The following is a 25,884-nucleotide window of genomic DNA, read 5'->3' as shown; positions in this document are numbered from 1 at the left end:
AATAAAAATCAGCACATAATCTTCATAATGATTTAAAAATCCTCATTGTCATAATCTGAATATTTTTTCTTAACTGCTTTGAGAGACTGCATACTTTTAAATATTTCAAAAGATAACCTGTTTCTATCAATTAAAAAAAATAAATGTGTTTATCCTTATTTTGCTTCTTTTGCATTTTTGACCACATAATCCATACAAGTTCAAAAGATAAAAAAATAAATCTGTAATTACAGACAGAAAGGTCACAGAGTTTTCCAAACAAAGGGTGAAGTGTTTGCTTTGTTGTCTGTAAAAGTGTACTCTGGGCACGCACTCTTCACATCACCTGCTTCGGATAGCGGTTTCCTGAAAGACAGTTTGTCGTTTTTTTGTGTGTTTTTCTGGCTGCATTGCCCATAAAATCTCTGATGAGCCACAACCAGATATTGGCTCTGTGTATTACAGGCGTCTTAAATTAGATTCGTAAAGGTTAACGCTGAAGCCCGCTGTGCAAATAGTTGACATTTTACCCGTGTTTACAAGCTTTTCTCTAACACTGAATACCATTGTTTTGCTCAAAAGTTCATCCAGCTCTGCAGATGAAAGTCGTATCATAATTCCTCTTGTACTAGGAAAGAGTACAGAAGGAGGTTTTCCTGTTTCTTTGTGGAAGTTGGATTTAATTTGCTCTCCAGCAGTTTTAAGAAGTGAAAAGTACCAAATCTGAACTGGTTTCTGCAACATTTCCGGCCGATAAAAGGAAATAAAACTGGCTGGACTCTGACTAGATGTGCTCTTAAGTGCTTGCTCTCTCACAACACCACACGCTAAAGGCTAGTTCATTCTTTATAGCAAAAAGGACTTTATTTTAGTTACCTGTAGAGGAAGAAACCACATGTTCAAAGCAGAGGAGGATCCGTTGTTATTACAAGTGATTCCTGAGGAAATAAGAAGACTTTGAGCAGCCGTCCGTCAAATCCAGGTCAGATCACTTTGCCTATCCCTTCAGTTATGTTCACCTAGCTCTCCTTCACTCAATTTTCTGTGTGGAATAAACAAAAGTCAACCCATCGCAGAAAATTAAATTTTTTTTTCTTTTGTGTTAATATGTTCTTGTGACTTTTTTTTTCTGATAATGGAGGACATACAGAAAGAAACTGAGTATTTCTTATTTCAAGTTGTTGTGATACAGGAGAAGATATAAAAAAATATACTATTTGAAATGAAAGAGTCTATTCACATGTAATTTTTTAAACAATGGTGAACTTTTTCCTTGGATGCACAGACCCAGAGGAAGGGTAAATGTTAGGATTACGATTAGGATTAAGTTACAAACTTCTGATGGATCCACTTGTAAACAACTAGATCCATGTTTATCTTTGTTTTCTTCATTCGAACTGACATCTGGCACAAAAATGTACAGCTGCATGGCTCCAATATTGATCGCGGTCATGTTAGGTTGGGGTTGTGAAGGGGATGTAAGCAAGCAGGAGAGAGTATGGGCTTCAATGGGCCTCGAGGGCCGGTGTCCTCATTTCAACCAACCTGCTGTTGAAGCCCCTTATTGGCTGAACACACCTGATCCAGGAAATCAGAAGCAAATAAGGCAAGATTTCTGGAAAACATGTAGGACACTGGCCCTTGAGGCCTGGAGTTTGACACCTAAACAGATGGATGACAGGAAATGGGGGCGGGCTTCCTCCATGCCAAAGTCCCGCCCACAGTTCAGTGGTGAACTTCTAATGAGCTCTGCAGAAACCAGATTCTAGCAAACATTTTATTTTCTCCTTTTTTGCATAAAAACAGCATAATCACTGGGAACGCTTCGAAAATGGATCAAAAGATGATTAAAGTGGGACTTCAACCAAAATCTCAACGGAAAACGAAAATGAAATTAGAAAATGAACAAATTTTTGACATTTTTTATCTCCTTTTTGCAGTGCATTAACCATCATGAGAAAGGAATTAGGCGTGTACTGTAGTGATGCAACAATTCACCTTCCTCGAAATTTGGTTAAAATCTCAATTTTTTTTTTTCTTTTGAACTTTTTGTATTAGAAAACAACAAGAAGAAACTAAAAAAATCAGCTAAAATTAGCTCATAAGCAAGTAATGAAGACAAACTTTTCATTTGGCTCATGCTAAACCTGGTGTATAACAATAAATAAGAAATCCTTCTTAAATTAGAACAACCCATGTTTGACACTTTCAAAGAAAACATACAGTAGGGAGGCAGCGACTCACTTTCCCCACTATCATAAAGCATAAGGCTTGTTTTCAAACCAAGAATCGTGTCATCCCTAAAGCACACAACATTGTTGGGAGTCTAGACTGTCACTTTCCACATGGAAGCCTCCAAGTTACTCTGCAGGGGAATGGGGCAGGATGAAGTTAATACCTGATAAAATATTACTGTGGTGGGGGTCGTGAAAGGCTGCCAGCTGCACCATTGCTCAGAGAAAGCTCCAAAATACAGATTGCAAAGGAACATTTCTGTGAAGAAAGTCACAGGTTTGCATTTAGTTGTCTAAATATTTCTTTATCTTGTAAAAGATTTAAATAAAAGCCTGTCTGAGATGCTGCAGACAGCTTTAAATCCAACTTTGGTTCAGCTTTGAGGATCAGTTTCCTTGTTTTTATTTCACATACCTGTTGAGCGCTGTTGCCTGGGTTAAGTTTGAGTCGGAAGGGTTGCATAACATGGGCTCAAAAATAACCTGCCGACACGACAGACCAGCTAATCAAATTTTCATAAACTTTATCTGACATAGTTGCTTTTACAAAACTGCTGATTGAGCTTTAAGACATCAGTTCCCCCACGGCAATAAAAGTCAGCCAAGCATGCGAGCACATGCACACATGAAGCTGCTGTTGTGTCTTAAACAGCTGCTGCGGCTTTACTGTGATGCTCTCAAGTCGTGCTTCAAACACAGTCATAAAATAATCGCACCAATTTTCATCATTGTTTAACAAAAACAACCTTTAAATCAGCACGTTTTTGTGATATGTTTCTGTAGTGCTGATGTTGAAGCATTTTTTAGGAGGAAAACATCAGTTTGTTTCAAAAAACAGCAGAGCTGTCACAGGGCCCCTCCCTGTCTCCCTCCACTCCACCTCCCCCCAGTCTTTTTCTCTCCTCCTTCTTGGAGAGCGACAGACAGAGAGCGAGATGGGAGCAGCGGTGAGTCCACGTTCAAAAACGTGCGTGTGAGTCTGTGTAATGTTAGCGTGAGGGAAGGAAGGCAGGGGATGCAGACGGTTCCCGGAGACGGAGCGGCCACGTTTAGTCAGCCAGTCTCAGGTCACGTCGCTGCCCTCTGGGGTTGACCTCTGTCTGGAAAAAAAACAACCTGGAAGAACTAAAACGGGATTTCTGGAAAACTGACTTGAGGAAAGAAGTCGGAGCGCAGCACCTCCTCCTCCCGCTTCTCCTCCTGCTGCTGCTTTTGCTTGAAAAAGAGAGAACTGAGACGGGAGAATGACAGATGTTTTTAATTTGTACCTTCACAAAGAGGAGGCAGAGGTGGAGGTTTGGGTGCCAGAGTGACAACGATGGGGCGACGGTGAAGATTTATAGATTTAATTGTACTGTTAGTGCTCTTTTAGTTTTTGTTGAGGGGAAGATGAAAAGCTCAGACTAGAGGAGGGAGGGAGAGCAAGGAGTCAGAGATTAGAGGAGGAAGGAGAGACAAGTAAACACACCTCAGATGGAATCATGGGATTGATGATCTGTGAGTACAAGTATTTGGTTTGCATGATGTGGATGATCTGCTGCATGTTGGAAGAAGTGTCCGCTCAGTTTCTTCTTTTTCACACGTCACTTTCCTCATCCTGACACTCCTTAAATTTGCATGCTTCAATTCTCCTGAATTGTTTCATTTTTTTCCTTAATTCTGCACGCACATTCTGTTCTCTCTGCAGGTCATGTTAGCAACGGTGCAGCAGGAGAGGGAAAGGCAACTGTCACACTAGATTAGCGTCAGAAGACATGCGCTCGGGGAGCGGCAGGGTTTATGCGTGATGGGGGAGATATGTGCGAAAGGGAACCCTGTGTGTGTGTGCGTGCACGCAAGAGTACAGTGTGAGTCCAGCTGACACCGCCAGAGGAACTATATCGTTTTCTCAGCCGCACTGAAAGAAAAAAGAAAAAGCAAGACAAAGAGCCACTGTGAACCAGAAGAAGTAGATCAGACTGCACAGATGCAGAGACAAAGATTAGTGTCAATGAAAAACAAAGGATGTGAATGTAATTTGCCCAAACTGTTGCTGTGACAGATCCAGACTTGGCTCCCGTGCCAAACTTTGTTTCACAAACTTTGCAGGGAAACCTCACATTAATTCTGGGAAATTCCTTTACTTTTAACTGAAAGTGATAAAACTCCTGCACATTTCTGAAGTTTGGTTGAACACCTGAGCTTGTAACATAAAGACTGTAATTAGTCTGATTGGTCCAGAATCCAGTGTTTCAATCTGCCAGCACCATCAGAGTTCACCCAGTAAAGAACTGTTTGAATTGATTGAACTGAGATCATAAAGTTTTACAGCATGGGGGGCTCTCTTTATTGAGAACTTACATCAACAAATCCCTCAACACAAAAACATTTTAAAGATCATGACAACTTAAAAGCACAACAAAATTAAAATTGAAACTACATTTTAGAAAACCAAAACTTACATTTTTTGTTCTGAGAGATTTGTTGATGCGGTTTGCACTTCAGGGCCACCGTAGCTCTCTGCTCCAAAGCACTGACACTGTCAGTAAATTAAAGCTGATGCTCAGAGCACCACCTGACTCCTAATACTTTTGCTAAGTCCTTTTTTTCTGCAGAAATGCCTCTTCCACTTCTTCATTTCACCTTGCTTTGGTTTGAACATAAAAGAATCTCAAACACATTTCTGTATCTGTGAGATTTAGTCATTGTTTCTAATGAATTCTCTGAAAATGGCGTTGAAGATGAGAGCGATCATGTGAACAAAACCTTTGAATACTTCTGCTTATTTGAAATTACTAGCATTACTTTGACAGCCAGTTTATACATTGGTGTAGCAGTAAATAAAAGAAGTAATGTGTTGTTGGTTTATTGGCAGCTATATCTTATAATGTTGCAGAAAAACTGGAAATGACAAAAGTGTAAATATTTAAACTCGTGCTTAGAAAGGAATAAATATCTGTGTAACCAAGTACTATAGAATCAGAAATTACCCCCAAAAAGTTTTTTTTTTTTATTTGTTCCTTTTATCAGGACAATTTCAACACATTTCCTCCTACAGATTAATCTTTTTACACTAATTTTATTGCATGACAGCTTTTTTGTCTTCTTAGTCTCACCTGTTCTCTGCAGGGAAACCACACGCTGTCTAATTACTCATCAAAGTTGAAAAACTGCATTTGCTTCATGAGCTGCAAAGAGACGTTAGTGACAGAATAAAAATGGACGTTGGGGGGTGCTGGCACAATGTGAAGCTTTTTGCAGTAAGAGTAACCTAAACTGTCACGTTTAAAGTCAGAGGAGGGGGGGCGGAGCAGTGGGAGGGAGAAGGGCAGCAGCGTCCTGCAGCATTTTCACCCAACTTCACAAAACGACCCTGACAGTCAGTGAATGCAAAATTGCTCCGAGCTTTGTTTTTGTTGTGTTTCCTCTTGCACTTGTCACTTTGATGCAACACCTCCTGACAGTGTAGTTAATTTTGTAACACAATCTTAAACCAGAGCTGTGTTTTCATGCAAATGAATAGGTGGCAAAGGGACAAACACGCCTCCTCAAGGTACAGATCTTCAAAAAGGGCAAACAAACAAACAAGTTACCTTTCCGGTGCACTTTGGTTCTTCCCATCAGGCCGAAAGAGATGCATTTTTACAGCTGAGAACATCCAGATAAATTAGGCCAGCTTGATTGTCTCTGAGAGCATCATTCATTTTTGATGAACTTGAGTTTAAAATTCTGGTCTGGATTTAAACTCTGCAAAAATGTAGGATTCAGGTTCTGTTGTCTATATTCTGATTCAGCTTTACATTTAAATGTTTGAAGACGTCACTGTTTATTATAAAAGATTCTCTGTCTTCATGAAGTGTTGGGATTATTACAGCGTGACAATCAAACAAAAACAGATTTTAAAAGATTGCTTCACATAATAAAAGGCATTTAAACTTGACAGCAGGGGAAATCAACCCTTTTTCTCAATTTAGCATTAATTTTAGAAACAGAATTTGATTTAAATTGTCTTAATTCTATTATAAAAGTATGACAATAAGAAGTTCAGAGAGTGAAAACAAATTGGAGCTCTGCAAACTTTTAATGTAATGAGAGAGTTGAGCTCACGCTGTTGCACCACTGCAATTAAAGTGACATTTGTATTATTTCCTGAGGGGAGGAAGCTTTTATTAGCTGGATTAGCTAATAATAAAGGTTTGGATAACTCAGTTAGACCACGTAATGTGGCATTGTATTTTCATCTGCATTCTAGCAAAGAACCATCTGATACTTTGGAGAATTGTGCAGATTTTGATGATTGTATTGTAAATACTGTTATTAAATTAAACGATATAAAATGCCATTTATCTTAGACGGCATAAAAAAAATATGATCCATTTTTTCTATATTAGACCTCACTGTTGATCATCTTGACAAGCTGAAGCCCCTATTTTGTCCACAAGTGCTTTTATTTTGGAATATACATATCTAGCGGGAGTGTAGCAGCACTGTTTGTGTCTGTAAATGTTTTTGAAATAACAGTGAAGGTCCGCGAGGAGTTGAAGACTCCTTGTTTTCAGCAAATGCTTAAGAAACTAACCAAATATTCAAAATTGCTTACCAACATCAGCCCCCTTACAGCCATTAGAAAGGATTCTGTTTTATTTTTGCATGCCTTCTAAAACTACAGATTTAACATACTACGTTTTTTAATATGCTGCTGCTCCCAAAATATTTGGATTTACCTTAGTAAGTAGAATTCTTAGTTGCCAGGTTTACAGATAAAAACAAGTTTTTATAAAGATGTAAACACTTTGTTTAGTAAACAACGCATTCTTGCAGAAAGCCACAGCATGTAGTTGCAGGAAGGCTGATCTTCCTCTCAAGCCAAACTAAATATGATATAATAACCTATCATTTAGAGAGGTCTGCTGTAATTTGAGAATGGAAGAGTCTGTGTGGTTCGCGGTAATTTATGCTCAGAATGCTTGGCTGACGAGTGAAAATATTTATGTACCTCATCTGTGTCACTGAATACTTTCAGTCAAAAGATGTTCCTTCCATAGTCTTTATGGTTTTGAAAGAACAGAGTGGTCACTAGTTAAATTGGCTGGCCTAATCACATGATTACTGGTGAAATACTAATCAAATATTTAAATTCCACCTTAAAATATAGCTTTTTTGTTCTGTTTCAAATGCTTTAACATGATTTCTACAGTTGTACATTGAGGTTAATGAATTGTATCAGCAGAGAAATTTTGCATGAATATTCCTGAAAGTTACAAAGCTAACACAGACGAGGTGGAATCTGCTTCCTGGCGTTCATCATGCCTCCTGCACTGCATTGTTTGTACCTGCATTTAACACGTTTGTTTGTGCCACAGCAGCGCTGTGGCATAGCACGCACAAACGTGCAAATACATGCATTATGATTTTTGCACTGAATATTTTATACTTCAGTAGTTCTTATGCATGAATGCTTCTGTGTTTTTTCCACTACTGTCTGCATAAAACCAGCTCAGGCATGTTGATAATGACAATGAAAATTGAGTGAGAGGGATGTAGATTAATGGGTAAGATATAATTCTTTCCACAGCACTATATAGTTAACTACAAATTTGTACATTAAAATTGTTTCTTTTTACGAAGAGTTTGGAATTTTATCTCTCACATCAAATCAGAACACTGACTTTATGAATATACAGAGAGAAAAAAAATTAGAAAGTTGAAATCTGAGAAGTAAAGTTACAGGCAAAAACCTTAATCTACAAATTCCTTCTAAATGGAGTTTCTTTTTGTTTTTGCATACTTGGGTTTTTATTTTTTTTAAAAAGGGTTTAGCAGCAAATCATATATTTTTTTCTTTTTTTCTTCCAAAATGTGGCTTATTTGCTGATTTTTTTATTTTCTCTTCTTGGCAGAACGCCATTTCTGTGCTCACATTTGCTCCAAAAAGTGACCTTCCTGGAATGAATGAGGAGCTAATCTGACTTCTTGCTCCTCTGTGAAAATCATGGCGAGCACTCCGACAGAAAGCCCCACCATGGAGGTGAAGGGGGTCCCTCAGGAGATGGCGCTGCTCAGCAATTTACTGGCAGCGTACACCTTCATTGCAGGTTTGTCACAACAATCGTGTGTGAATGACTGATGTGTGGCTTTGAGCCTCTGATATGTACAAAAGTTGAACCCCACAACGTTATTTATCTGACTGTCAGTGTGTGTGAAGTCGTTTTTATTATCTAGTGTTTGGACAACTTTCAGCTTCATTTCTGGCCCTAAGAACCGGTTAACAATGTCTGGACGTTTAAGCAGCTCTGAATATATTTGTAGATTCCTGTTTAAAAGCTAAGATGTTCCCATCTTTTCATTTGACTTAAAAATTAAAAAAAAAAAGTTTGGTCAGAGTTGGTTTTCAGACAGATGAAGGGTTCAGGATTTTTTTTTTTGTAATAGACTTGTTGGTTACCTCTAATTGATGCATAACTTCCATGTGTCACAGACCAACCTGAGAGGACAGCCCTGGTGTTTCTCGGCGGTGTGTGTGCTGGCCTTCTAGTCACGCTGTGCGCCATCGTCTTCCAGATCCACTGTCGTGCCGACTGCCACTACGGCAACAGCAATGATCTTCATCAGCGTCACAAGAGCAAGCGGCATCAACGCCACAGGCACAGCTGCATCTCAAATCCTCATGGTGACGGTAACCCCGTCAACGCTTGTGCTGTTGTGACCTCCGGAGGAATTGGAGCTACCGGAGACAGTCAGCAGGACGACATGGACGACACATCTGATCTTTCAGCGAGGAGACGCAGACGCTTCGAGAGGGCTCTGGTGCAGGCCACCATGTTTACATCCTCTGAGGGTATCTGTCACAAAAATACATACACACACAAAATAACTCTGATCTTCCAAAGTATGATTTAGCTTTAAAGGTTATCTAGAGTACTTCTACTTTTGTATTAAGTTATTTTGACACATTCAGATGCTGAAAACATAGCAGGCAGCCCAGATTAGGACAATATGGAGCCAAATACTTTATTTGGGTAAAATGGAGAGATGATTGCTCTAATAACCTTTAGGGGACATTCACACTGACATGTTTGCTGAAAACAATTCCAAAGCATGATGTTTCCACCCCCATGCTCTACAGTGGGTATGGTGTTCTTTGGATACAACTCTGCATTCTTTTTCCTCCAATCAGGACGAGTAGAATTCTAAAAAAAGTTCTATTTGGTTTCATCTGACCAGAGGACATTCTCCCAATCCTTTTCTGGATCATCCAAATGCTTTTGAGCAAACTTTAAACGGGCCTGCACATGTACTGTCTTTAGCAGGGAGACACGCCTGGCCCTGCAGGATTTGAGTCCCTGTATAGCGGTGTAGTGTGTTACTGATGGTGACCTTCGTTACTTTGGTCCCAGCTTTCTGCAGGTCATTCCCCATGAGTGAGATCTTCTGGGGAGCCCCAGATGGAGGGAGATTCTCAGTGGTCTTGTATATGTTACATTTGCTAAGAAGTGCTCCCACAGTTGATTTCTTCACACCAAGCTGCTTACCTATTGCAGATTCAGTCTTCCCAGCCAGGTGCAGGTCAACAATTTTGTTTCTGGTGTCCTTAGACAGCTCTTTGGTCTTGGCCATAGTGGACTTTGGAGTTTGACTGTTTGAGGTTGAGGACAGGTGTCTTTTATAAAGATAACGAGGTCAAACAGGGGTCATTAATAGAGGTAATGAGTGAAGGACAGAGGATCCTCTTACAGTAGAAGTTACAGGTCTCTACTTGTTTGTAGGTGATCAAATATTTATTTTCCACCATAACTTACAAATTAAATTAAAAAAAATCAGACAATGTGATTTTCTGGATTTTTTTTCATTCCGTCTCTCATAGTTGAGGTATACCTATAATGGAAATTACAGACCTCTCATCTTTTAAGGTGGGATGACTTGCACAATTGGTGGCTTACTTAAATACTACTTTGCCCCATAGACTGTACAATGGTGTTAGGAGGTTCAGGTACCTGCCACTACACAATATTCAGGAAAATTAGCAGGACAAGCTGTTTTTTTCTTCATCTGTGTTTCTCGATCAAACTAAACCAGACTATGTAAAACATATTAGCATTCACCAACAACCTTTAACCGAGTCCACTGGACTCATGTTAAAGTAACCCGGAGAACAACAAATGTTTATATTGTCAAAGTGTCAAAATTTAAAGAATGAGACTAATGTGAGAGTCATTAAGGATTGCAAATTTCACATTTAAGTGTATGTTTATTTTCAGAGCTGGACCGTGCTCAGCGACTAGAAGAACGAGAACGCATCCTCCGGGAGATCTGGATGAACGGACAACCAGAAATCAATACAGTCACTCAAAGCCTCAACAGATACTACTGATGCTGCAGTAAACTGAGAGACAAACAGAGGCTGAGATGAAGACACACTGGAAAGATGGAACCGGGACAGGAGATCAAACCGGAGCATAAACATGAACCCTGAGTTCACCTGGAAGATGTGCTGACAGTTTGCACTAAATAAACTCCTGTCAAGCTGTTGCTGTCAGGTTTACATAAAACAGCCTTTTTACGTAGTGAATAAATGATGCGATGGCCCCATCTTCCACACCCCACGGGTGAGAAGAAGAAGTCCAGAAAAGAGATGATGACACAAAGGGATCTACAGAGACTGCTTTAGAATAATTCAAATATCAGTAACAAAGAAAGTTACTGAAGAACTTTTACATGTTGGGATGCTTTTTAGACCAGCAACTCATAAGTGAACTGTTAAAAAATGACTTATAGGACAGTGTTGCACTTTTTATTTTCTCCTTCATTGTTTGCACCCCTTCCAGTATTTTTTTTGTTGAAAATGGGAAACTTAAATGTAGAGAGGAACAAGAAATTAATGCAGGAAAGATGATAATACATTTTTTCTTTAAGAAAATGACCACAGAAATTTTACAGCAAAACGGCGGAGCATAATGGTTGTTTTTCTGAATCTCCTGTGAGAGATTGCACACTGATGCAAACAAGAATAGGATACAACTTATAAAGTCTTTCTATTCTGTTTTAGATTGGTTTTATTTTGTTTTGGTGGATTAATTAAGTTAATAAACTTTAACTCCAATTATTTGGGTTTATTTATTTATTTGTTTGAATGTCTTTAATACCAAACATCCATAAATTCTTCAATTTAGTTTGTTACTTCTCTGAATATAAAGTCCAAGGCAGGAAGGTGACAGCAATATTGAGTAGTTTGTATTGATGAGCCACTCTCACAATCAAAGAACTGAGTTTTTTTTTTCATGAACACTTGTTAAACATTTTTTTTTTAAAAAGTTGCAAACACCAATATCACACATCAAAACTGCATCCATGTTTTAAGTAGTAAATGCCTCCACCTAGTGTCCATAAAAGGCATCTGCATGCTTCACGTCCTCCATCCAACGTCTTTCATTGACTTACAATAAAAAGTGAGTGAAAATTGATTAAACACTAGAAAAAAATAGAGAAAAATAAAACTTTTGAAGGAAAACAAGTCTTTATTTCCCATAAACAGTCTTCTACGAGCAGGTTACAGGCCCCAGCCACCAAGATAAATGTAACTTCTATGTAAAGTGTTTAATTTTTTTTTTTTAATTTTATGTAGTAAAACATTTATAAAAATACATGGGCAAATTGAACAATTAATAATAAGTCAAAACTGTTTTATCTTCTTTAAAAAGGGAGAAGACTGCAAAGTCAAGCAATGAAGTTGTATAAAATAAAGTTTAGATTCAGTTGCTTATACTTTTCATCGGCAGATTGATTAACAGCTGCAACAATTAAACGCAAAACAGTTTGATTAATGCCTATATTTTTTTATTTTTAATACTGCTCTTTCACCATATTATTTCATGCTGTCAAAGATTATAATTTGAGAGCTTTTATTTATGGAAGTTTGCCTTTAAACTAAATAAAAAGTCATACTAACAATTGTATAGATTTGATTAACAAACCTTTGAAGATCCTAAGTTTGCCTCTTTTAGGAGGACAAACTAAGTTAATGACAAAAATAATAAAAAAAATATTGCATTTTGCCATCTTAGAAGTATTGTCTGGGACCCTTTCTCACCATGCCAGTGCTGAAATACTAATATATGCTTTAATAACATCCAAAATAGATTATTGTAATGTCCTTCATTAAGAAAAATACCATTAAGCGGAGTTTCATTTTATTCCAAACTTGGCCTCACGCCTTTTAATCGGGAACAGAAGAAAGAAAATCACTCCACTTTAGAAATCTTAGCACTAACTCTCAGGTAGCAGAATCAAATTTAAGATTCTTTTATAACTTATCAGAACTACTTTTTAATGTAAGACCTTCAGAGCCCCCAGGTTCTGGTGGAGGTGGTTCTAAAGGTCAGAACAAAAAACCACAGGGGGGCCACATTTTGGCACTGTGGAAAAGGATGTGAGCTCCATCCACTAAAGATTTAATAACACACAAAATGCATCTTTTTATTTCTATTTTATGTACTTTTCTTCATGTTTTAATTCGAGTTTGGACTATTTTTGCAGGATGTGTGTTGTCTGTTTTAGCGTTATTTATTTATTTAGAGGAGCTTCGAGCTGCTCTGTGTCAGGAAAGGTTCTCTATAAATAAAGCTGAATTTCAATTCATATTGGTTTAAGTTGAAAATGCTAAAAATCAAATTATTTTTTATTTATTTTAAGATAAATGGGTGCCTCGTTTTCATTTGTGACAGTTTAGTCATGCATAGATGTGAAAATGCTTCGACAAAGCTCGAAGGAGACTGAAAGAATCAGATGCAGAGAGTGGAAGTGCGCTCACATCTGTGCTGTACCACTTTAACGGGACGGCCGGGCGCGCGCCCGGAGCGGGAGAGCGAGTGCGCGCTGCTGCGGCGGGATCGACCCCGCATCGGTACATCGCTGCACCTCTCCAGACCCGCTCGGTTTCTGAGACCACCATGAGGGATTACTCGGCCACTCCGACCCACGGAGGCGGCTGCATGCCGTGCTGCCAAGTTTGCGTGTTCGCCTTCACCGCATTCCTCATTGTTGCAGAGAGGACGGCACGTAAGTCCCAAACATACCTGGGACACTCACACGCGCGGATTTGCACGTTTACTTATGTGTGCTGGATGATGATGATGATGCACAAGGACGGATCTTTATTGATGACTTAGGGTTTTTGATGGTGCGTGCGCGCCAACTGGGCGCGCGTAATAGTGTCCCAAGATGGACAAACCATTTACAAAAAAGAATTAATTTAAAATATTGAGGACAAACTTTGTCGTCTGCACAGATATGTTGTTTTGTGCTTGACTAGCATCAGTCTGCATCTCTCCCTCATTCAAACATCTCTGTTATGGAATCCCGCATCCAGCAGGACTGCTGACTCACGACCCAAAGTGATCCAGATGATTTATTTAGTTACAGAACATGCTTGGACGGTGGTTCTTGCGTTAAACTTGGCGGAGCCATGTTGTCATCTTTTCAGCGCCTTTTTTTCTTTGGAGTGCGGGAATGGAGCAGAGGGATGGGCGTAGACCTCAGTGCGGGGCCTAGTCTGTCCGGACAGCCCGCCTGTTTTTTGACCGCTTAAAAGGGTTCAGGTTTCATGAACGGAGGGATGTAGAGGTGGGGAGAGACTGCTGTCAGTGCAGCCATGCAGAGGAATGTCATTAAAAACAGCAAGGGCACTGTAGGATAGCACTATAAAGCGGGAGAAGTGGCTGCAAATGCGTTTCTTGGATGAAGACGCACTGCTGCAGCGACACTGATGCATGTTGGAACAGCTTCATGCTCAAATAAATCCGACTTTAATCTGACGAGCAAGTGAGAATTTTTTAATAGACTTTATCTTAAGTGTTCATAATGCTCATGTTTGCATTGTTCTATATATAAGTTGCTCAAATTGTTTGTATTATTTATTCAAATCAATACTTTGCTCAGTATGTTCAGTAAAGAGGAGTAAATAATACACGGAGTAAAGATTGAATACAGTCTCATGATCACATCCTATTACTGTGGTAACGACTTGCTTGAAATTGATTACAAGTTAAAATAGTAAGAAATAAATCAATAAATTAAAAACTTTTGTAATGAACAATTTGCTGCTGATTAAAATTAGTTTTGGGTTATTTAATCTTAAAGGTAAAACTGTTTAGAGATAGTCTAAATACTGTAACAGCAAATCATAGCTACTGGGGTGGGGTCCTGGTGCTGGGCCCGTTGGCGTGGTGAGAGGGCTATTCTTTTGGCTTGCATTCTCCATGCTGCTGTGTCCCCCTGCTCTCTGGCGTTAGGGGCCCCTGTGGCAGCCTGGTCTGGGTGGCTGACAGTGTTTGCCCCATAGGCGGATTTCCTCGATCTGCTATCCCTGTAGGTGTTTGGGGGGCCAAGGCTACCACTGCGGCCTTACCTTTGGTGATAAACCTCTGGATGCTTGTTGCTTTGTGTTTTTACCCCCTCATTCTTCTTTAATCATCCTCCAACTTCCTTAACCCCTCTTTCCCCCCTTTCTCATATCCCCCATCACAAACATCTCCTTCGCTCTTCTTTTTTTTCCATCCAGTCCAACAATAAATGATACAAACACAGTTAATATAAATAAAGTTTAGCCTCAAATGCAAAAGGGGTTTATACAAATATACCGCCTCTCACAAGGCATGAGCTCTAACCACTCATTTCCTCCCAATTCTTATTAACACAGTTGTGTCTTTTTTTTTTTTGGTCTCTCCACAGTGATCTACTGCTTTGTTTACTACCTGTGGGTGGGTCATAACTACTGCTACGCCCATCTCGCTGGCTTCACGGCGCTCTTCCTGCTTCCAGGTGACACCTCCAGCTACACACAGATCATTGGTTGAGTGAATGTAGTGAAATAACAGTGTGAAGTGGCTTGTTGTGTTTTTCAGGTTGGGGTCCGCAGTGGCTCAGTTACCTGTGGTATCTGTCAGATGGACGAATACCCCGGAAGTCTCTCAGATGGACACACATCCTGCACTTGGGTATCTTCAAAAGGTGGGCTTTCATTTGTGCTTAGACATTTAGCAGAAGTAGATGATAATTGCTGCAGTAATTCAGGAAAATTTACATTACAAGAGAGGAGTTGGATTTACATATTTTCAAAAAACGGTCATGATTATGATCACAGTCTTTGTCTCTTCCTGTGGCTAATCACTGGTCCTCACAGGCTGTGGGAATGCATGCACCTTCCAGATGAAGATTTATACGTGGAGATCATGCAGCAGGCCGATGCATCTGCCCTGAGATTGTTTGAGGCCCTGGTGGTGACCCTCCCAGAGACGCTGTTCCAAACCTACGTGCTCATCTGCACAGATATCGGCATTAAGTCTCCAAGTAAGAACTGATGCTAAAAGGGGAATTAATGCAGCGTGCAGCTAGAACAGATTGACTGCTTTGTGACGGAAAATGAACTGCTGAATCTGCAGCTCAAATCTCTGCTTTGGTATTTCAAATCAAATGAACAAATATATTTTTTCTGAATTTGTATTAAATGCAAATTTTGAGATTTCCCTTATATTGGTGGGACCAGCCCCTAAATATTTTACAGATAAAGTGATTAACTTACAACACAATCGTTAATCAGTCTGTATTTTGCAGAAGGCAGGAGTCTAAATTCTAATAAAATACTGTACATAACTTATTAAACTAATAAATTTTACCTTAGATGAAGGACAATAGAAGGCGTTAGTGTTAGAAATACTGTCTGATTGTGTAAATGGTGTTTGACATGCTATTTTATGGGCTCTTAATAGGTGGCAGTGTTGATCCGTAATAATATTTAGCTTTAAGTCCCACTCCAATCTTCTTTTGATCTGTTGCCAAAGTGATACCAGAGTTTTTTCTATATTATTACTTTTAGCTAAAATAAAACGATTTTAAAAAACGCGTCATTTTCTAGGACATATTTTGTGCAGAGCAGCAGTAGTTCATTAGAAATTTACCTATGAGTTGTGGGCAGGACTGTTGGCACAGAGTAAACCTTCTCTCATTTCCCATCATCCCTTTGTTTACACTCTCTCCTGCTAGCTTACAGCCCCTCACAACCACAACCTAGCATTACAGGTGTTATTACAATGGTGAGCAATACAAAAGCCATACAGTTTTGAGCCAGAAAACAGCTCAGACGAGGCGAGAATGGATCTATTTGTCTGCAATTGGATGCATTAGAATGGGGTGGAGCAGGGAGCTTGTGGCTTGCCGTTGTAGGTTCTACATCACACGTGTCAAAGTTAAGACCAGGGGCCCACCGGGTAATTATATCTGACTTATTTAGTGCTGTTAGTGTATTGAAGCATTAATACATTGTTGTTTGTGTCTTTCCTCTCTCCAGCCTCGGTGTGTTTTGTGGTGTGTTTGTTGTCTCTGGCCTGGGCCTTGGTTCTTTATGCCAGAGCCTGCTCCCTGATCCGACCCGGGCACCTGCATATGACCCCAGCTGCCATTCTCTGTCGACTGCTCTGGAGGGTGGGCAAAGACAAACGCACCCTTGAACTTCACATATATTATGTATTTACAAACTTTGCTCTTGTCATTAGTTTGTAAAAAGAGTTTTATTTTTGCTTGCAGGTTGCGATGCTGGGATCAAGGTTTGCTGTCTTGATGCTGTTCACACGTGTCTTTAGACAGTGGATTCTGGGAGTTCTTGGTAAGTGTGGGAGTCAAGGTTGGCTCTCCAAACTCTTGTTAGTTCGGAAAATCTGCTCAGCAAAATATGTGGGGATGAAGCTCCACAATTATTACAAATGGTTCTGTTTTGAAGTAGTTGCCCACAGCTGAAAGAGGAAACGGTAAAACACTGGCACGAATGTGGGCCTTTTGTGTGTTTCAGGTGTGCACTGGTTAGGGGCAACTTTCTGGATGGTGTCTCAGCAGACTGACATCATTCGGTCCACAAGTCGGTGGAGAATCTTTAACCTTGTGCTGGGCGCCATTTACGTCTTTCTCTTCCTCAACATGAAGTATGGCCAGTCCAGATACCGCATGGCTGGTTTTTACCTGGTATGTGTTTGTGGTTATTGTTCTTATCCCCCATAAAGATGGGTTTTATTTATATTTTATACCATGGTCTGGGTGAATACTCGATTTGAGCCAAACTAATGGCTTTTTAGATAAGCTTTTTAGGAAGTAATTGACTCAATTTTTGTTGATTTTTGGAAGTGAAATTAAAGCAATTCATGATTTAAATTTTGTTTTATAGACAAAGACATATTCTAGACAGAGTGTAATTTAATGTTCTTTATGTTTACCAACAGTACCGTGTTCACACATCCAATAAATATCGCAGAGTCATGTAAAAGCAGTTCCTCCTATCATGTGATTTACTGAAAGCATGCGGTGTTGTATTTCTCCCTGTACCTTCCTCCTATTTTGCTGTGATTAAGGGTTTTTTCAGAGGAACAACCTTTAATTGCAGCACAAATACCACTAAAAGAAAGACCATATCTTACTTCCATTTCAATTATGCACACTCATGCTATGTGAGGGATTTTGTCTTTAAACCTGTATCAGATATTTTGTTTGTGATGCAAGCTTGAATAATTATTGAGATCAATATTGTTTCATGCAGCAGCAGCAGCATATCCAGCTGGATTTTTAGCTTTAATCTTCTATTAGAAGATTACAGTCCTTGGAATAAATTAGAAATTTGTGTTTATTTAGAGTGTATTGCATGCATTGTATCAACATTTCAAAAAGTGGTGATTGGAGTAGATATGCATTGAAATGTGTTTGTTGCAGGTTATGTTTGTGGAGAATGCTCTTCTTCTGTTGGCTTCCTCTTGGCTGTTTACCATGGTGTCCTGGGACACTGTGGGGATCCCGGCTGCAGTGTTCTGCAGCTTTCTTATTGGTAATGTTTGAGAACATTTTTTATTTATGTATTTTATTAAATGGAAATGTAAACATTAAAAATAACATTTTTTTCCTGTGCAGGGCTGATAGCATTGGTGCTGTACTATCGTTTCCTCCACCCGAAGTCTTTTGAGATCTTCCAGAGTATTCGTCACAGAGGAATAGGTGGAGCCTGCACAGAACGAGGTTCTGCACTTTCTCTGGAGGAGAAAGTCTCCCCCACTTTCCACCGCCATGCCACACTGTCAGGTCTGCTTAGTGATGTGTTACATTATCTCTCATAATCTATGAGCACTGAGAGTGAAAAATGATTTAACATTTTCCGATCAGGCGGTGGTACACTCATGGACCTTCCCATCCAATGGGAAGGCTGGAAGCATCACCACTGGTTGTTGATTCGCCTGGCTCTGAAGACAGGGGATGTTTCAAGGATCTGGTCTGCGTACGGTGAGGGGGGGCTAGCCGGACTGATGGGTCTGCCTGAGGAGATCCACTCACCTGCTGTTCCACACACCCCTATGGTTTGTTGCTCACCTGAGCATTACAATCTTAAATATTTCACTTTTTTGAAGACCCACTCTGATGAAAACTGTGCCTATGATTTTTTTAAATATTTTTTGTGGCTTTGCTCTCTTGGTAGGGGGCATATATAGAGAAAATTAAGATTAAAATAGTATTTCTGAGTATTTCTTTATTTTAATCATAGTAAATCAAGAGCAGACAAAAAACTTCCATTACAAAAGGTTTACAGGTGTAACATAGGACCTACAAGCCACAAGCTCCCTTCTCCGCTCTATTCTAATGCATGCACTTGTAGATGAACAGATCCATTAGCGTCTTAATTTTCCTCGTTTGAGTTGACATCTGGTTCAGAACTGTACGACTCCAGTATTGCTCTCCAATTTTGTTGCACCAGTAATGTCAGGTTGGGGTTGTGAGGAATCTAGAGGGAGAGAGGGAGAACAGATGGATATTGAGAAGTGGGAGGGGCTTACTTTGCACCAACAGTCCCGCCCACAATTCAGAGATGAATTTGAGATGAACTACTGCCGCTCTGCAGAAACTATGTCCTTGAAATGACGTTTTTCTTATTAATATTTTGTCAAAAAACAGTATAATCATAATTAAAAGACCCCTGGGAGGACTTTTAAAATAGATCAAAAGATGATCAGAGTGGAAGTTTGGAAGATGGAGGATTCTGCTTTGTTTTACTATAAATACCACACAATGTTCATTTATCTGCAGATGTGATCTCTCTCACAATAATGTAAAACCTCTATGTGATCTTATTGTTTAAGGTTGCACCTGTTCAACAGCAAGTTCTTCAAATCACAAAACCAGTGCCACAGCCCACACCGACACCAACTCCTACACCCACACCTCAAGAGATCCAGGTGAGATCTATTTTACTGATTAAATTCCCTTTATTAAAAAAATCACAATCAAAGTTTTTGAATAATTGTAGTTTAAGATGCTCACGGATTGTGTACTTGCACAGGTCTGCAATGCTATTTGTCTTTGGTTTTATGATGGAGTGGTGACTACCAGGCACACCTCATCTGAAGTGCTTTGACCTTAAACTGATTTCACTTCTAGCAACCATGACTAGGGGGAATTAAAACTTAGATTAAAAAATAGATAGAATTGGGATGTTTATGACAAATTTAATTGAGTTAAAGCATCATTCTGTAGTCCACATTTACCCAGTTTTTAGAAAATCTTTTTTAAACAATCAGACAAACTGACTTGCATGTTAAAGACATTTTGCAAAATTTAAAGCATGAAAATATTATTTATGAGATCATTTTATGCAAAAACATTTAAGGAAGTAAGTGACAATGTTTGACGGTGCATGCTGTCCACGGGTTTTGATAGTTATTGGTTTTGTGTTCAGACTACAGAAGCCTCACAGCCTCCGAAGCCAGTCCATTCGACCGTCGTTGCCCGACCCAAAAGAAAAGATCCTCCAACGGCTATTCAAGATATTAGAGGATATCCAGAGATCATCCCCGTCCAGGAGGTGATTTTTGAAGAAAGTGCAGAGGATGAATGCAGTCAGCCGCACTCTGAAGAAAAAGGTTAGAAAACCACTAAATCCAATCAAATGTGCTGGGTTTGAATATTAAAAGTGAGCATAAACACTCCTAAAACTACAGCTTGTTTTGAGATTTTATTTAAGAGTGAACTAGCACTGGGTTGGTAAAATTGATTAATCGATCTGAATCGATCTAAGCTTAATAGATCAATAATGGATCTATAAAAGTAGATATCGATCCAACACATGATGCTAAAGTCTGCTAGCCTAATGCTAACGTACAATGAGATTTTCAAAAGGAAGCCTAATGCTAACGCTTGGTCGACCTAAACATACATTTCTGACTAAATTAACATCTTTATATACTCAGAGACATGAGTTTTCCAAATTTTTAAGGAAATATATTTTTTAAGTAACCATTTGTGGTCTAAAGCATCTATACTTTCTTCTTTTTCTGGATTAAGGTGTAATGCTATGACGCGATCGCCACCTAGTGGCCAAACTGAAACGTCCTCCAGGAGAGGCAGAACAATTGTTGGAGTTTCTCCATTTGAGAATCCATGCAACACTGTATGGTATTAATTACAATATTGATATTACTGTCTGATATTACAATATTTTTAAACAAATGTTTCTGAATGTGTAAAACGTGCAAATTCAAAATTGAATTGAATCTAATTGAGTGGATCGAAAGAATCCAAAACAATAATAATAGTAATAATCGTAAATGAATCGATGCAGGTTCTGGTGAATTGAATCAAATCGATTATAGAACTTATTGGCCATATCCAGCCCTAGAGTGAACCATTTACTGCTTCGCTGTGAGAATTGTGATTTTGTTGTTTCATTGAAAGTGCATAAGTTTTTAATGTGCCTTTAACTTTAAGGTGATGAAGAGTTTCAGAGTGCTGCTTATGGATCGCCATCACTTTCATCTCCTCAACAAGTCGGAGGCCTCCGTCACATTGACAGCAATGCTGCATCCCTGACCGAGGTGTCATCCTCTGTGTGTTCTCTGGACATCAAAACGCCTGGTTGGTCACCTGAGCGACGCTCACCTCTCCTGGCGGGTTCCCCGGAGAAAAAGTCAGGGATCCCTGGAGAGTCCAGCACAACACTCTATTTCAGTGCAGATGCCCAGTCCCCTTCTACTGGAAGCTATCTTGGCTGGGGCTCAGAGCTGTCACCCATCTCCATCTACAGAAGTCCCTACCGGATTAGGGAGGCTCGCTTTGTCACATCCACTCCACGACTGGAGCCTCGATCCGCCAGTCCAGGCCCGGGCCCTGTAGTTGTCATTCCTGCCACTCCCGGCACAACACCAGGCACTTCTCCAGGTGGAACCCCTGGCGCCTCGACTCCTGCAGCTTCGACTCCTGTGGGATCAACTCCAGGGGCCTCCACTCCTGATTCTGGAACACCCAGTACTCCAATTATTCCACTCACTCCAGTCATCTCCCACGCTCGCAAACAGATGGTTCAGTTTGTTGACAGTAGAGAAAGAGCGGTGTAGGACAGATGAGGGAAAAAGGAGACTCAGCGGTTCAGCTGTTCAGATTAAATGGCAATACACACCAAAATACACAGAGAGAATATGAATAGATTGCAACATCTGTAGAGACCACTGATCTAATCACTGTTTGTCTACAGTAAAAAATACCTGCACTAATGTGAGTGTGTTAGGTTTAGCAAGAGGTTTGGGGATAGTTTTTCTCTTTGGGTCTTTATGCGAGTTCTTGAAAACAGGATGATCTCTTCAAATGATCAGAGTAGTTTGAGTCAACAAACACTGCCTTGAAAAATAGAATAATTTTCCCAGTCAAACCGAGGAAACATTATTGAAGACCTAAATTCATTTTCTTTTGTATTTACCTTTACAAACATCAACAGAAATTTTTTTATTGCAAGGTGCTAGAAGACATAAAAAAGCAACATTTTTGTTTAATGCAGAGATATTGGCAATACAATTATAAAAGTAAAAGTTGCTAAGTATTTGGGATGTTAGGAGTAGAGCAAATCTTTAAAAATAAGTTCTGTGAATCATTATCAATCAATTTATGAAAATAATACATTAAAAAAGTTAAGATGTAAATAATTTTTTTTTAAATCAACAAATCATGGTGGAAAGAAAGAATAGTGTACTTATATGTAATTATGGTGGATTAATACAGTAAAATAAAATAACAAATAACGCCTCTTCAAAACTTAAAAGTTTATTGATAGCAAATCATGTCAGAAACAACATTTTCTTTCACTCACAGCCTTTTACTGCTAAATACACAATTTATATTGTGTTTATTGTTTGCACAAGTTTTGTAGCATGATAAAAAACCACAAACGCCATAAATGCGGAAAGTGACAAAGCCAAAATTAATGTTTTTTTTTTTATTGTTAATAGAGTATCACATGATTTTACTCTTAATTTATTAATATCATTTTAATATCATCAGAATAAAATTTAATTATTCTTTGGTTTAAAAAAGTATTCAAATCACGTTTTATAAAGTGATTAAAAGAATGAAAGTTTGCTTCTTTTTTGTCTTTTATGTTATGAATCTAAACTATTTATACAAAATAGAAAGTTGGAGTTGGACTATTTTGTTGCATTGTTTTCTCAGAAAGTCTGTCTGTTGATAGTGAACATGTTGCATTAAAACAGATCATGTTTGAATGTAGCTAATTATTAAAGTCTGTAAATCACATGTTCTCTGTCTGTAGCGGATATTTGAGAAAACAAATATTTGGTGAACATCCTACTTAAATTTAAAACATGTCTAATGGTAATAAAATAAAATAAAATAAACGTAGGTCAGTTACTTTTCAGAAAAAAAATTACTTCCATTATGAATCAAATAAGAGATATTTAATTTTAATTATTAACAAAAATATAATGAAGTTATTTAGTTTTACCCTATTTTAACAAATAGTATTTTGTTATTATATTGAAATATTTTAGCTTTACGCTATTTTAATATAATAGTGACAAAAGGAAAGTGGAACAAACTGACAACAAACGTGTCTAAAAATGAAAATATTTTTTTTGTTTGTTTGTTTGTTTAATTCTATTATTTTTATTCTTTTGTGTTCATGTCATTTCTTTATGTTTTCAGTACATAGAAAATATGGAATCATTTTGTAAGAAAAATAAAACTGATGTAAGATAGTTACTGTGGATCCTGAACAAGAAATGATTGTGACACTCGCGCCTCATGAAGAGAAACACAGGCAGCACTTTTGGAAACTGTGAACTGAACTGTATGAAAGCCCAATCCAGTTCAGCTATCAGCTGGACTGGATTGCTATATCATGTTGAAATAATGGCAATTTGCAGAAGCTTCACTGCATGTTTCTATTGAATGCATTCATTCAGAGTCACAAAATAGCTCATACTTTAACTACATGTAAAAGTAGTTCAAACACATGCCAGATTGTATGTATATAAAACAGTAAAAAGTCAGCAAATGCAATGTGTTGCAGTGCACTGATGACAAGTACTTGCTTTAGTCTCTAGCAAACGCTTCTGCCTGTTTATTAAGAAACACTTTACAGAAACAAAACCCCCACTTTCTCCTGCTTTTGCCCTTATGTATTTACTGTATCTTTTCTTCCTTAATTTGTGTTTCCACAGTATTTGTTTTATAGCACTGATAGAAAATGTGCTGACCAAGTTTGTAGTGAAATTGTGTTTAGGTCAGATAGTTTTCATTGGCTTTTTTGACAGATTTCCTCGAATGTGATGACCCTCACTCGTCAAAACTTAGCTCCTCATCTCTATGAGCGTTTCCACAGTGGAGAGTTAAAGAGTCTGCTTTTGATGTGTCCAAATAAAGCCATTTATCTTGACTGAAACAAATAGTCTTTTTTTCTTCACCTATCATCTGTGAGATCCTTTGTATACACTGCATAAAAAATGAACTCAGTATTACTCCAAGCCAATCCTACTTGTGCAATCAAACTGTCCAATCAGGATGCAACACTACTGACAATCAATTTTACATGTTTTTGTACAAATGGTAGAAATAATAGACAACCAGCAAGACAGGAGGGCAACAACCTGCAACCCTTCAACAGTGACAATAAAGCTCTCAAAGTGTCTTTGAGCTGTCAGAGTACATAATCTATCTGCTCCAGTTTGCAGTACATCTTAGCTTCTGATTTTAGTTTTTGGCTCCGTTTCAAAATTAAGACAAATAACTAAAAAAAATAACAGATGATAACCCTCAATGTGAGATAATTTTGAATATTTGTGCTTTATTTTTAAGCCATTCATCCATTTTCAAAACCCTTTAGAGGTCTTGGGGCTGCTGGAGCCTATCCCACCCACTTTCTGTTGAAGTCTGTCACAGAGCCACATAACTACACAAACACTCGCATTCACACAAGTCATAGGGACAGTTTAGATTCAGCAATTTACCAACAATGCAAATCTTTACACTATGGGAGGAAGCTGGAGTGCCCAGAGAAAGCCTACTACACATGCAGGAGGAGAACTTGCAAACTCTACACAGAAAGAAACCAGCTGGGATTTGTTCCTTTTCGTTTTTGTGAAACTGTTCCACTGCACTAACAGAAATATGTCAGCTCATCAAAGGGCAGATGTCACCAGTCAGATGACTTCCTTTTAAAGGAAGAGAAAGCATCAACATGTGCTCTGTGGTCTGAGCCACGAAAAGATAGCTAAAACCATATTGTTCAAATAATAAGACTGTCAATCTAAGATAAACTGTAAGTTGTTTTGTTTGTATTTGGTCACTGTCTCATCACAAAACTTCAATCGTGAATTGAATATTTGTATTTGCTAAAAGAAAAACTGGTCTTCAATTATCTAAAGAAAACTCACAAGTTTTGTGGAAAAATAAAAATTTGCTAATGTGTGCAGCTTTGTTTTAAAAAGAGCTTTTTGAGGAAGTAAAGACTGGCCTTTAAAACATTTTATACAGCTGCTTAGAGAACTACAAAAGCTGAGATTCAAATCATTTGAGGTATGTTTAAATATCTGCAGGTCTTCGGAGCAGCTTGCTTTTAGTCTTTTACTAGTTTTTAAGCTGCAGTGTCTAATTCTTTAGCAAAGAAAATGCAGAACAGGTGACTCAAAAAATAAGCGAGGATATTAAGGACATGTGATGTGAGAAGAATGTGGAGACGTTTCAAGTAAAAGAAACCTATTTTTCATATTTCAGTTAAATTACATGAACATTACAAGTTGAAAGTGCAGCTTTGAGTGATATTCTTAAGGCTTCTAGCATAAAATCAAGTGATGAAATGAATGATAAATAAAAAGAAGGTGCACTTTAGCACCCTCTTGTGGTCAAGTTAAAATAATACAATTTTACTGTACAGTTCAACAAAAGAAGGTCTGTATTCCACATTAATTTAGGTTTCTGTTGGGATTTGTTAGGACAAAAATAAATTAAGAAAAGGGCAATAAAACTAAGCAAATTTGTAAAGCTTAATTACACTAGAAATACTGTAAATGTAGTGCGAAACTTGGCGGGGACTTCACATGACGTAGTCATGTGACTGCTTCACGTGCTTTCGGAGGATAAAAAGGGAAACAAGTTTGTCTCACAAACAGACTGGTGGTGAGGACGGGATTCTGGAGCCGGTCAAACAACCAAGTTCGGACCAGTTAGTGGCTAAATAGCGACAGGTAACAGATTTTTTTTCTTATGTACTTATTGGTTTAATTTGCAAAATGTTGAGTTTGTATATTAATTGAGCTTATAAACAAGTGCACGCGACACTAAGTTTTGGTTTAGCTAATATTGGTGAAGGGCATCTATTGTTGGTTGTGCA

General features: G+C 38.6%; 3 protein-coding genes and 1 long non-coding RNA gene across 4 annotated transcripts in view; 3 read left to right on the top strand and 1 right to left on the bottom strand.

Annotated features, from left to right (window-relative positions):
- Window positions 1-3,171: 3,171 nt before the first annotated feature.
- eva1a (eva-1 homolog A (C. elegans)) lies at window positions 3,172-11,533 on the top strand. The gene is made up of 4 exons (XM_024295271.2): window positions 3,172-3,710; window positions 8,093-8,287; window positions 8,671-9,030; window positions 10,451-11,533. Exons 2-4 carry the CDS (start codon window positions 8,185-8,187, stop codon window positions 10,561-10,563), a joined length of 576 nt encoding a protein of 191 aa, XP_024151039.1. The 5' UTR covers window positions 3,172-3,710; window positions 8,093-8,184; the 3' UTR covers window positions 10,564-11,533.
- A 1,263-nt stretch (window positions 11,534-12,796) lies between these two features.
- On the top strand, window positions 12,797-24,892 carry xkr5b (XK related 5b). The gene is made up of 13 exons (XM_024294895.2): window positions 12,797-13,247; window positions 14,919-15,008; window positions 15,092-15,197; window positions 15,370-15,536; window positions 16,534-16,667; window positions 16,770-16,848; window positions 17,032-17,201; window positions 17,940-18,051; window positions 18,135-18,302; window positions 18,384-18,574; window positions 19,352-19,447; window positions 19,948-20,131; window positions 20,976-24,892. The coding sequence occupies exons 1-13, from the start codon at window positions 13,139-13,141 to the stop codon at window positions 21,599-21,601; spliced, it is 2,232 nt and encodes a 743-aa protein (XP_024150663.1). The 5' UTR covers window positions 12,797-13,138; the 3' UTR covers window positions 21,602-24,892.
- The window catches only part of LOC118598246, a 9,771-nt gene continuing 2,588 nt past the window's right edge, over window positions 18,702-25,884 (bottom strand). Inside the window, exons 2-4 of the long non-coding RNA XR_004947363.1 lie at window positions 21,302-21,500; window positions 21,147-21,185; window positions 18,702-18,996 (exon numbers count right to left, since the gene is read on the bottom strand). This is a non-coding gene — a long non-coding RNA (uncharacterized LOC118598246). The remainder of the gene's footprint in view (window positions 18,997-21,146; window positions 21,186-21,301; window positions 21,501-25,884) is intronic.
- Window positions 25,580-25,884, top strand: part of ctsba (cathepsin Ba) — a 5,170-nt gene continuing 4,865 nt past the window's right edge. The window contains exon 1 of the mRNA XM_024294896.1: window positions 25,580-25,738. The gene's annotated coding sequence lies outside the window, so the exon portion shown is untranslated. The remainder of the gene's footprint in view (window positions 25,739-25,884) is intronic.

The sequence above is a fragment of the Oryzias melastigma genome, linkage group LG3 (genome assembly GCF_002922805.2).
Source record: "Oryzias melastigma strain HK-1 linkage group LG3, ASM292280v2, whole genome shotgun sequence".
NCBI classification, from domain to species: Eukaryota; Metazoa; Chordata; class Actinopteri; order Beloniformes; family Adrianichthyidae; genus Oryzias; species Oryzias melastigma.
This window is presented reverse-complemented; position numbering and strand designations above follow the sequence as displayed.

What these genes read in the sequence shown, in the direction of transcription:
- xkr5b (XM_024294895.2), top strand. Translation starts at nt 13,139, where the DNA reads ATGAGGGATTACTCGGCCACTCCGACCCACGGAGGCGGCTGCATGCCG. An exon ending in TCTGTCGACTGCTCTGGAGG is followed by an intron (nt 16,668 to 16,769) that starts GTGGGCAAAGAC and finishes TTTTGCTTGCAG; the next exon opens with GTTGCGATGCTGGGATCAAG. An exon ending in CCACACCTCAAGAGATCCAG is followed by an intron (nt 19,448 to 19,947) that starts GTGAGATCTATT and finishes TTTTGTGTTCAG; the next exon opens with ACTACAGAAGCCTCACAGCC.
- eva1a (XM_024295271.2), top strand. Translation starts at nt 8,185, where the DNA reads ATGGCGAGCACTCCGACAGAAAGCCCCACCATGGAGGTGAAGGGGGTC. An exon ending in AGCGTACACCTTCATTGCAG is followed by an intron (nt 8,288 to 8,670) that starts GTTTGTCACAAC and finishes CATGTGTCACAG; the next exon opens with ACCAACCTGAGAGGACAGCC. An exon ending in CATGTTTACATCCTCTGAGG is followed by an intron (nt 9,031 to 10,450) that starts GTATCTGTCACA and finishes GTTTATTTTCAG; the next exon opens with AGCTGGACCGTGCTCAGCGA.